This window comes from Engystomops pustulosus, chromosome 1 (genome assembly GCF_040894005.1).
Source record: "Engystomops pustulosus chromosome 1, aEngPut4.maternal, whole genome shotgun sequence".
Lineage (NCBI taxonomy): Eukaryota > Metazoa > Chordata > Amphibia > Anura > Leptodactylidae > Engystomops > Engystomops pustulosus.
In genome coordinates, this window is record NC_092411.1 from 297,967,838 (window position 1) to 297,980,522 (window position 12,685).

Here is a 12,685-nt window from a genome sequence, read left to right on the forward strand (position 1 = left end):
ATATAGAAGGTGGTTGGGGAGTAAGAGTCCAGATCATAGGAGCTTACACTCTGTAAGGAGAAGATATAGAATGTTGTGGAGGAGTAAGAGTCCCGATCATAGGAGCTTACACTCTGTAAGGAGATATAGGAGGTGATGAAAGAGTAAGAGTCCAGATCATAGGAGCTTACACTCTGTAAGGAGAAGATATAGGAGGTGGTGGAGGAGTAAGAGTCCAGATTGAAGGAGCTTACACTCTGTAAGGAGAAGATATAGGAGTTGGTGGAGGAGTAAGAGTCCAGATCATAGAAGTTTACACTCTGTAAGGAGAAGATATAGCAAGTGGTGGAGGAGTAAGAGTCCAGATCATAGGAGCTTATTCTCTGTAAGGAGATGATATAGGAGGTGGTGGAGGAGTGAGAGTCCAGATCATAGGAGCTTATACTCTGTAAGGAGAAGATATAGGAGGTTGTGGAGGAGTAAGAGTCCATATCATAGGAAATTACACTCTGTAAGGAGAACATATAGGAGGTGGTGTAGAAGTAAGAGTCCAGATCATAGGAGCTTACACTCTGTAAGGAGAAGATATAGGAGGTGGTGGTGGAGTAAGAGTCCCGGTCATAGGAGCTTACACTCTGTATGAAGATATAGGAGGTGGTGGAGGAGTAAGTGTCCAGATCATAGGAGCTTACACTCTGTAAGGAGAAGATATAAGAGGTGGTGGAGGAGTGAGAGTCCCGATCATAGGAGCTTACACTCTGTAAGGAGAAGATATAGGAGGTGCTAGAGGAGTAAGAGTCCAGATCATAGGAGCTTACACTCTGTAAGGAGAAGATATAGAAGGTGGTGGAGGAGTAAGAGTCCAGATCATAGGAGCTTACACTCTGTAAGGAGAAGATATAGGAGGTGCTAGAGGAGTAAGAGTCCAGATCATAGGAGCTTACACTCTGTAAGGAGAAGATATAGAAGGTGGTGGAGGAGTAAGAGTCCAGATCATAGGAGCCTACACTCTGTAAGGAGAAGATATAGGAGGTGGTGAAGTAGTAAGAGTCCAGATCATAGGAGCTTACACTCTGTTAGGAGATATAGGAGGTGGTGGAGGAGTAAGAGTCCAGATCATAGGAGCTTACACTCTGTAAGGAGAAGATATAAGAGGTGGTGGAGGAGTAAGAGTCCAGATCATAGGAGCTTACACTCTGTAAGGAGATATAGGAGGTGGTGGAGGAGTAAGAGTCCAGATCATAGGAGCTTACACTCTGTAAGGAGAAGATATAGAAGGTGGTGGAGGAGTAAGAGTCCAGATCATAGGAGCTTACACTTTGTAAGGAGAAGATATAGGAGGTGATGGAGGAGTAAGAGTCCCGATCATAGGAGCTTACACTCTGCAAGGAGAAGATATAGGAGGTGGTGGGGGAGTAAGAGTCCAGATCATAGGAGCTTACACTCTGTAAGGAGATATAGGAGGTGGTGGAGGAGTAAGAGTCCAGATCATAGGAGCTTACACTCTGTAAGGAGAAGATATAGAAGGTGGTGGAGGAGTAAGAGTCCAGATCATAGGAGCTTACACTCTGTAAGGAGATATAGGAGGTGGTGGAGGAGTAAGAGTCCAGATCATAGGAGCTTACACTCTGTAAGGAGAAGATATAGAAGGTGGTGGAGGAGTAAGAGTCCAGATCATAGGAGCTTACACTTTGTAAGGAGAAGATATAGGAGGTGATGGAGGAGTAAGAGTCCCGATCATAGGAGCTTACACTCTGCAAGGAGAAGATATAGGAGGTGGTGGGGGAGTAAGAGTCCAGATCATAGAAGTTTACACTCTGTAAGGAGAAGATATAGAAGGTGGTGGAGGAGTAAGAGTCCAGATTATAGGAGCTTACACTCTGTAAGGAGAAGATATAGGAGTTGGTGGAGGAGTAATAGTACAGATCATAGAAGTTTACACTCTGTAAGGAGAAGATATAGAAGGTGGTGGAGGAGTAAGAGTCCAGATTATAGGAACTTACACTCTGTAAGGAGAAGATATAGGAGTTGGTGGAGGAGTGAGAGTCCAGATCATAGGAGCTTATACTCTGTAAGGAGAAGATAAAGGAGGTTGTGGAGGAGTGAGAGTCCAGATCATAGGAGCTTACACTCTGTAAGGAGAAGATATAGGAGGTGGTGGTGGAGTAAGAGTCCCGGTCATAGGAGCTTACACTCTGTATGAAGATATAGGAGGTGGTGGAGGAGTAAGTGTCCAGATCAGAGGAGCTTACACTCTGTAAGGAGAAGATATAAGAGGTGGTGGAGGAGTGAGAGTCCCGATCATAGGAGCTTACACTCTGTAAGGAGAAGATATAGGAGGTGCTGGAGGAGTAAGAGTCCCCGTCATAGGAGCTTACACTCTGCAAGGAGAAGATATAGGAAGTGGTGGAGTAGAAAGAGTCCAGATCATAGGAGCTTACACCCTGTAAGAAGAAGATATAGGAGGTGGTGGAGGAGTAAGAGTCCAGATCATAGGAGCTTACACTCTGTAAGGAGATATAGGAGGTGATGGGGGAGTAAGAGTCCAGATCATAGGAGATTACACTCTGTAAGGAGATATAGAAGCAGGAGGAGGAGTAAGAGTCCAGATCATAGGAGCTTACACTCTGTAAGGAGAAGATATAAGAGGTGGTGGAGGAGTGAGAGTCCCGATCATAGGAGCTTACACTCTGTAAGGAGAAGATATAGGAGGTGCTGGAGGAGTAAGAGTCCAGATCATAGGAGCTTACACTCTGTAAGGAGAAGATATAGGAGGTTGTGGAGGAGTGAGAGTCCCGATCATAGGAGCTTACACTCTGTAAGGAGAAGATATAGGAGGTGGAGGAGTAGTGAGAGTCCCGATCATAGGAGCTTACACTCTGTAAGGAGAAGATATAGGAGGTGCTGGAGGAGTAAGAGTCCAGATCATAGGAGCTTACACTCTGTAAGGAGAAGATATAGAAGGTGATGGAGGAGTAAGAGTCCAGATCATAGGAGATTACACTCTGTAAGGAGAAGATATAGGAGGTGATGGAGGAGTAAGAGTCCAGATCATAGGAGATTACACTCTGTAAGGAGAAGATATAGAAGGTGGTGGAGGAGTAAGAGTCCAGATCATAGGAGATTACACTCTGTAAGGAGAAGATATAGGAGGTGCTGGAGGAGTAAGTGTCCAGATCATAGGAGCTTACACTCTGTAAGGAGAACATATAGGAGGTGGTGGAGGAGAAAGAGTACAGATCATAGGAGCTTACACTCTGCAAGGAGAAGATATAGGAGGTGGTAAAATAGTAAGAGTACAGATCATAGGAGCTTACACTCTGTAAGGAGAAGATATAGGAGGTGGTGGAGGAGTAAGTGTCCAGATCATAGGAGCTTACACTCTGTAAGGAGAAGATATAGGAGGTGCTGGAGGAGTAAGAGTCCAGATCATAGGAGCTTACACTCTGTAAGGAGAAGATATAGAAGGTGGTGGAGGAGTAAGAGTCCAGATCATAGGAGCTAACACTCTGTAAGGAGAAGATATAGAAGGTGGTGGAGGAGTAAGAGTCCAGATCATAGGAGCTTACACTCTGCAAGGAGAAGATATAGGAAGTGGTGGAGTAGTAAGAGTCCAGATCATAGGAGCTTACACTCTGTAAGGAGAAGATATCGGAGGTGGTGGAGGAGTAAGAGTCCAGATCATAGGAGCTTACACTCTGTAAGGAGATATAGGAGGTGGTGGAGGAGTAAGAGTCCAGATCATAGGAGCTTACACTCTGTAAGAAGATATAGAAGCAGGAGGAGGAGTAAGAGTCCAGATCATAGGAGCTTACACTCTGTAAGGAGAAGATATAGAAGGTGGTGGAGGAGTAAGAGTCCAGAACATAGGAGCTTACACTCTGTAAGGAGAAGATATAGAAGGTGGTGGAGGAGTAAGAGTCCAGAACATAGGAGCTTACACTCTGTAAGGAGAAGATATAGGAGGTGGTGGAGGAGTTAGAATCCAGATCATCGGAGCTTACACTCTGTATGTAAGGAGAAGATATAGGAGGTGGTGGGGGAGTAACTGTCCAGATCATAGGAGCTTACACTCTGTAAGGAGAAGATATAGCAAGCGGTGGGGGAGTAAGAGTCCAGATCATAGGAGCTTACTCTCTGTAAGAAGAAGATATAGGAGGTGGTGGAGGAGTAAGTGTCCAGATCATAGGAGCTTACACTCTGTAAGAAGAAGATATAGGAGGTGCTGGAGGAGTAAGTGTCCAGATCATTGGAACTTACACTCTCTAAGGAGAAGATATAGGAAGTGGTGGAGGACTAAGAGTCCAGATTATAGGAGCTTACACTCTGCAAGGAGAAGATATAGGAGGTGGTAAAATAGTAAGAGTCCAGAACATAGGAGCATACACTCTGTAAGGAGAAGATATAGGAGGTGGTGGAGGAGTAAGAGCCCCGATCATAGGAGCTTACACCCTGTAAGGAGAAGATATAGGAGGTGGTGGAGTAGTAAGAGTCCAGATCATAGGAGCTTACACTCTGTAAGGAGAAGATATCGGAGGTGGTAGAGGAGTAAGTTTCTAAATCATAGGAGCTTACACTCTGTAAAGAGAAGATAAAGGAAGTGGTGGAGGACTAAGAGTCCAGATCATAGGAGCTTACACTCTGTAAGGAGAAGATATAGGAGGTGATGGAGGAGTAGGAGTCCAGATTATAGGAGCTTACACTCTGTAAGGAGAAGATATAGGAGGTGGTGAAGTAGTAAGAGTACAGATCAAAGGAGCTTACAATCTGTAAGAAGAAGATATAGGAGGTGGTGGAGGAGTAAGAGTACAGATCATAGGAGCTTATACTCTGTAAGGAGAAGATATAGGAGGTGGTGGAGGAGAAAGAGTACAGATCATAGGAGCTTATACTCTGTAAGGAGAAGATATAGGAGGTGGTGGAGGAGTAAGAGTACAGATCATAGGAGCTTATACTCTGTAAGGAGAAGATATAGGAGGTGATGGAGGAGTAAGAGTCCATATCATAGGAAATTGCACTCTGTAAGGAGAAGATATAGGAGGTGGTGAAGTAGTGAGAGTACAGATCAAAGGAGCTTACAATCTGTAAGAAGAAGATATAGGAGGTGGTGGAGGAGTAAGAGTCCAGATCATAGGAGCTTACACTCTGTAAGGAGAAGATATAGGAGGTGGTGAAGTAGTAAGAGTACAGATCAAAGGAGCTTACAATCTGTAAGAAGAAGATATAGGAGGTGGTGGAGGAGTAAGAGTCCAGATCATAGAAGTTTACACTCTGTAAGGAGAAGATATAGGAGGTGATGGAGGAATAAGTGTCCAGATCATAGAAGCCTACACTCTGTAAGGAGAAGATATAGGAGGTGGTGGAGGAGTAAGAGTCCAGATTATAGGAGCTTAAACTTTGTAAGGAGAAGATATGGGAGGTGGTGGAGGAGTTTTAGTCCAGATCATAGAAGCTTACACTCTGTAAGGAGAAGATATAGGAGGTGGTGGAGGAGTAAGAGTCCAGATCATAGGAGCTTACACTCTGTAAGGAGAAGATATAGGAGGTGGTGGGGGAGTAAGAGTCCAGATCATAGGAGCTTACACTCTGTAAGGAGAAGATATAGGAGGTGGTGGGGGAGTAAGAGTCCACATCATAGGAGCTTACACTCTGTAAGGAGAAGATGAATGAGGTGGTGGAGGGGAAAGAGTCCAGATCATAGGAGCTTACACTCTGTAAAGAGAAGATATAGGAGGTGGAGGAGGAGTAAGAGTCCAGATCATAGTAGCTTACACTCTGTAAAGAGAAGATATAGGAGGTGGAGGAGGAGTAAGAGTCCAGATCATAGGAGCTTACACTCTGTAAGGAGAAGATATAGAAGGTGGTGGAGGAGAAAGAGTACAGATGATAGGAACTTACACTCTGTATGGAGAAGATATAAGAGGTGGTGGAGGAGTAAGATTCCAGATCATAGAAGCTTACACTCTGTAAGGAGAAGATATAAGAGGTGGTGGAGGAGTAAGATTCCAGATCATAGGAGCTTACACTCTGTAAGGAGAAGATATAGAAAGTGGTGAAGGAGTAAGAGTCCAGATCATAAGAGCTTACACTCTGTAAGGAGAAGATATAGGAGCTGATGGAGGAGTAAGAGTCCAGATCATAGGAGCTTACACTCTGTAAGGAGAAGATATAGAAGGTGGTGGAGGAGTAAGAGTCCAGATCACAGGAGCTTACACTCTGTAAGCAGAAGATATAGAAAGTGGTGAAGGAGTAAGAGTCCAGATCATAAGAGCTTACACTCTGTAAGGAGAAGATATAGGAGGTGGTGGAGGAGTGAGAGTCCAGATCATAGGAGCTTACACTCTGTAAGGAGATATCAGAGGTGTTGGAGGAGTAAGAGTGCAGAACATAGGAGCTTACACTCTGTATGGAGAAGATATAAGAGGTGGTGGAGGAGTAAGATTCCAGATCATAGGAGCTTACACTCTGTAAGGAGATATAGGAGGTGGTGGAGGAGTAAGAGTCCAGATCATAGGAGCTTACACTCTGTAAGGAGATATAGGAGGTGGTGGATGATTAAGAGTCCAGATCATAGGAGCTTACACTCTGTAAGGAGAAGATATAGGAGGTGGTGGAGGAGTAAGAGTCCAGATCATAGAAGCTTACACTCTGTAAGGAGAAGATATAAGAGGTGGTGGAGGAGTAAGATTCCAGATCATAGGAGCTTACACTCTTTAAGGAGATATAGGAGGTGGTGGAGGAGTAAGAGTCCAGATCATAGGAGCTTACACTCTGTAAGGAGATATAGGAGGTGGTGGATGATTAAGAGTCCAGATCATAGGAGCTTACACTCTGTAAGGAGAAGATATAGGAGGTGGTGGAGGAGTAAGAGTCCAGATCATAGAAGCTTACACTCTGTAAGGAGAAGATATAGGAGGTGGTGGAGGAGTAAGAGTCCAGATCATAGGAGCTTACACTCTGTAAGGAGATATAGGGGGTGGTGGAGGTTTAAGAGTCCAGATCATAGGAGCTTACACTCTGTAAGGAGAAGATATAGGAGGTGGTGGAGGAGTAAGAGTCCAGATCATAGGAGCTTACACGCTGTAAGGAGATATAAGAGGTGTTGGAGGAGTAAGAGTCCAGATCATAGAAGCTTACACTCTGTAAGAAGAAGATATAGAAGGTGGTGGAGGAGTAAGAGTCCAGATCATAGGAGCTTACACTCTGTAAGGAGAAGATATAGAAGGTGGTGGAGGAGTAAGAATCCAGATCACAGGAGCTTACACTCTGTAAGGAGAAGATATAGAAGGTGGTGGAGGAGTAAGAGTGCAGATCATAGTAGCTTACACTCTGTATGGAGAAGATATAGGAGGTGGTGGAGGAGTAAGAGTCCAGATCATAGGAGCTTACACTCTGTAAGGAGAAGATATAGGAGGTGGTGGAGGAGTAAGAGTCCAGATCATAGGAGCTTACACTCTGTAAGGAGAAGATATAGAAGGTGGTGGAGGAGTAAGAGTCCAAATCATAGGAGCTTACACTTTGTAAGGAAATATAGGAGGTGGTGGAGGATTAAGAGTCCAGATCATAGGAGCTTACACTCTGTAAGGAGAAGATATAGGAGGTGGTGTAGGAGTAAGAGTCCAGATCATAGAAGCTTACACTCTGTAAGGAGAAGATATAAGAGGTGGTGGAGGAGTAAGATTCCAGATCATAGGAGCTTACACTCTGTAAGGAGATATAGGAGGTGGTGGAGGAGTAAGAGTCCAGATCATAGGAGCTTACACTCTGTAAGGAGATATAGGAGGTGGTGGAGGAGTAAGAGTCCGGATCATAGGAGCTTACACTCTGTAAGGAGAAGATATAGGAGGTGGTGGAGGAGTAAGAGTCCAGATCATAGGAGCTTACACTCTGTAAGGAGAAAATATAAGAGGTGGTGGAGGAGTAAGAGTCCATATCATAGTAGCTTACTGTCTGTAAGGAGAAGATATAGGAGATGGTGGAGGAGTAAGAGTCCAAATCATAGGAGCTTACACTCTGTAAGGAGAAGATATAGGAGGTGGTGGAGGCGAAAGTGTCCAGATCATAGGAGCTTACACTCTGTAAGAAGTTATAGGAGGTGGTGGAGGAGTAAGATTCCAGATCATAGGAGCTTACACTCTGTAAGTAGATATAGGAGGTGGTGGAGGAGTAAGAGTCCAGATCATAGGAGCTTACACTCTGTAAGGAGAAGATTTAGCAGGTAGTGGAGGGGTTAGAGTCTAGACGTCAGGAGCTTACACTCTGTTAAGAGAAGATAAAAGAGGTGGTGGAGGAGTAAGAGCCCAGATCATAGGAGCTTTAGCCCTATTAGTAGGAGATACAGGATATGCTAGAGGCGTAAGAGTCATGACTATAGCTGCTTACAATCTATAAGGTGAAGATACGAGAGGAGGGTGATGAATCTTGTCCATTGGTGCCTACACTCAATGAAGAAAAAATACAAGAAGAGGGGGGGGCTGACCACAAGAGCTTACCATTTATAACGGGGGAAACAGGATGTGGTCAATGAGTAACAGTACAGACTATACGTGCCTTCAAATATGTACAATGTATGAGGATAAGTTCAAAAATAATAAGAATTTTTTACCCTAGAATTCTGCATAGAAGCCGGATTAAGTATAAAGTTATCTCAATAACTTCTTATTTGATTCCAGATACTTTGCTTCTGTCTGTGACTTGGGATTTTAACATCAAAATTGGCTTGCCACCAAGAAATCAACTTGATAGCTATAACTCAAGAGCAGGCGTTTTTGGCAAAATTGCAAATGTCACCCATATTGCCTGCAGCCCAGAGGGGGAGCTCTACTGTATCCGTGATGGAGACATGTACAGAGGTCCAATGCCTTCCAATAAAGATGCCGATTGGTTTAGATTGGCTCGAAGAGTTGGGAAATATGAATGGAACAGAGTTAAACAAATTGTCTTCCACCCCCTTGGAGATTTGTACGCCACCACACATGATGGAGAATTGTACAAGGGTCAGCCACCAGAAAACGAGAACGAGACCTGGATGTATGCGAAGGCAAAGAAAATAGGAATGAAGATTTGGAACCAGTTTGATGCAATAGCATTTGATCCAAAAGGAATCATGTACGCTGTGAGCAACAGAGACAAAATCTACAAAGGTCCACCACCAACCGATGAAGATAGTCAGTGGCTTTCTTCATGTCTCTTGATCGCAGACAGTGGCTGGTCAAGATTCACTCATTTTATGGCTTTTGCTCCTGATGGAAAACTGTGGTGTATAGATAAATACACTGGAAACATCTACAGGGGAGACCCACCAACACCATCAGACACAAACTATCTGTTGAAGGCTGAATATTTGGGTTGGTATTACAATGAATTAAGATTTTTTGCATTCACAAAAGACAAAACGATTCACAATATTCTGAGTTTTGAATTCTTGCCTGACCAAGGACAAAGAACTTCTGAAAGCCCTCAGGTCATAGGGGAGAAGATCTATGACAATAGGGAAAGCACAACCGTCCTGAAGCACGTCTTCATGTAAGTCATCTCCTATAGACTTGGAATATTCTATTATCACCGTAGGGGAGTCCAATGAATAGAATGTTATCAAAATATTTAACCCGACTTTGTTATATACTTTATAATATCTGCCGCCAGCTTTCTACCAGATAATATTCCCAGTGACTTAACTCTTTGTTAGGATCAGTGGATCCTCTGGACCACCGCGGGAGATGTAACTAGCCAACACCCGGAACCGGAGCCTAGCGGCACCTGGTATTCACTAGAGCCCGCCGCAAAGCGGGTTGGACTTGCTGCGGCAGGATACCACTAGGTCGTTCCCAGGTGTGACTAGCCCACGGTGGCAGCCGAGGTCGAGGTACCTTAGCGGATGACAATCTCGTAGACAGGGCCAGGCACAGGGTCAGGGCAGGCGGCAGAGATGCAACGTCAGGTCCAAGTCCGTGGTCAGCAACAGGAGGTCCAGGCAGGTGGGAACGGGAATACAGGCACACGGAACACAGCAACACGGAGGAACTCGGGTAACACAGGACACGGGAGCGGGAACACACAGGAACGCAGGAATACACAGGAACGCAGGAATACACAGGAATAATCGCTAGTAAGCTTTCTCTAAGGCTATGAGGCACAAAGATCCGGCAAGGAACACAGGAAGAGGCAGATTCTTAAAGGTGAGGTGTTCAGCCAGTGCACCAATTAGCGGTGCGCTGGCCCTTTAAATTTTCGGCCGGAGCCGCGCGCGCGCCCTAGGAGGCGGGGACGCGCGCGCACGGCAGCTCGAGGAAGTGCAGGAGCCGGGAGAGGTAAGAGACGCCGGGCAGCAGCGGGGGCACATGAAGGAGCATGGATGCGCCCGCGATCCGTGACAGGGATCGCGGGAGCACCCGTGACAGTACCCCCCCCCCTTCGGCCTCCCTCTCTTCTTGGGCCTGAGAAAACGTTGGAGCAGGCTCTTGTCCAGGATGTTATCCTCTGGCTCCCAGGATCTCTCCTCAGGACCAAATCCTTTACAGTCTACCAGAAACAAACGTCTACCTCTCACAGTCTTAGTATCCAGAATCTCTTTCACCTCGAAGACATCGGTGGAATCAGCTTGTGGTACCGGAGGAGGAGTAATTTGTCGGTTGAAGCGGTTGAAGATGACTGGCTTAAGGAGAGAAACGTGGAAAGAATTAGGAATGCGCATGCTGGGAGGCAGGCGCAACTTGTAAGCCACCGGGTTGATGCGGCCGAGAATTTCAAATGGACCCAAGAACCGAGGTCCCAATTTATAGCTCGGGATCTTCAGCCGAACATACTTGGCGGACAGCCAAACCTTGTCACCAGGAGCTAAAACAGGGAATGGTCGGCGTCTTTTGTCTGCTTGACGCTTGGTCTGGGCTGTAGCTCGGAGCAATGAGGTGTGGACTTGCTCCCAGATGGCTTTCAGATCACGTACCAGGTCCTCCACAGCAGGAACATCTGCAGACGTAGGTAACGGAAGAGGAGGCCGAGGATGCAGTCCATAGTTAATAAAAAAGGGAGCAGAACCGGCAGAAGTGGAGTCCAGGGAATTGTAAGAGAACTCCGCCCATGGTAGAAGAGATGCCCAGTCGTCCTGACGGGCAGAGACGAAATGGCGGAGATAGCAACCTAAAGTCTGATTCACCCTCTCCACTTGGCCGTTGGTCTGTGGGTGATAGGCGGAAGAGAAGTCCAAGTTCACCTGCAACTGGTTGCACAAAGATCTCCAGAATTTGGACACAAACTGAACTCCTCGATCCGAGACGATGTGCTGAGGGAGACCATGAAGCCGGAAAATATGCTGGAAGAAGAGGCTGGCGAGACGTGGAGCAGAAGGCAAACCTGGTAGAGGGACAAAGTGAGACATCTTCGAAAAGCGGTCAGTCACCACCCAGATAACGGTGTTGCCAGAAGATGGCGGTAGATCCGTAACAAAGTCCATAGCCACATGAGCCCATGGGCTGGTAGGCACGGGTAACGGCAACAGAAGACCAGCAGGTTAAAGTCGTGAAGGCTTGTTGCGGGCACAAGAGGCACAGGAACCCACAAAATCCCGAACGTCCTTGACCAAATCAGGCCACCAGTAGAATCGGGAAATTAAGGCCACAGAGCGCTGCACCCCAGGGTGCCCGGCCACACGAGAAGAATGTCCCCAGGTCAGAATCCTCTTTCGGAGACCAGGTCGCACATAAGTCTTGCCGGAAGGCAGCTGCCGGAGGTCCACCGGCGCGGCAAGCACAAGTCTCTCTGGAGGAACAATATGCCTCGGAGCAGAGTCCTCCCCCATAACATCAGAAGCACGGGACAAGGCGTCAGCCTTGATGTTTTTCTCTGCAGGGCGAAAATGGATTCGGAAGTCAAAGCGAGAGAAGAAGAGGGACCACCGGGCTTGACGTGGATTCAAACGCTGAGCCGTCTGAAGGTACTGAAGGTTTTTGTGGTCCGTGAAAATGCTGACTGGAAATCGGGCTCCCTCCAGCAGATGACGCCACTCTTCCAAAGCCAGCTTGATGGCTAGAAGCTCCCGATCTCCAATGGAATAATTTCTCTCCGCGGAGGAGAAGGTTTTGGAGAAGAAACCACAAGTCAGCGTTTGTCCCCTGGGACCCTTCTGGGTAAGGACTGCCCCAGCACCCATGGAGGAGGCATCAACCTCCACCAGGAACGGCTTTTCAGTATCCGGTCGGGTAAGGACTGAAGCGGAGGAAAAAGCAGTTTTTAATTTCGTGAAAGCTTCTTCTGCTGCTGGTGGCCAGACACGGGGATTAGCACCCTTTTTCGTAAGCGCCACCATCGGCGCGACCAAAGATGAGAAGTGTGGGATAAATTGCCTAAAATAGTTAGCAAAGCCCAGAAATCTTTGTATAGCTCGCAGTCCCACTGGGCGTGGCCACTGAAGAACCGCAGATAACTTGGCAGGATCCATCTGCAAACCCCTATCAGAAATTATGTAGCCGAGGAATGGAAGGCTTCTCTGATGAAAGTGGCACTTCTCCAGCTTGGCATAGAGGTGGTTTGTCCTGAGGCGGCTGAGAACCTCCCGTACATGAGACTGGTGGGACTCCAGATTGGCAGAATACACAAGGATGTCGTCCAGGTACACCACGACACAACTGTACAATAAGTCCCGGAAAATATCATTTACAAACTCCTGGAAAACGGCTGGCGCATTACAAAGTCCGAAGGGCATAACTAA

General features: G+C 46.4%; 1 protein-coding gene across 1 annotated transcript in view; it reads left to right on the forward strand.

Annotated features, from left to right (window-relative positions):
* The window catches only part of LOC140084284 (uncharacterized), a 111,179-nt gene that overhangs the window by 31,251 nt on the left and 67,243 nt on the right, over positions 1-12,685 (forward strand). The window contains exon 2 of the mRNA XM_072126439.1: positions 8,652-9,504. Within this exon, the coding sequence (XP_071982540.1) occupies positions 8,652-9,504 (853 nt within the window). The remainder of the gene's footprint in view (positions 1-8,651; positions 9,505-12,685) is intronic.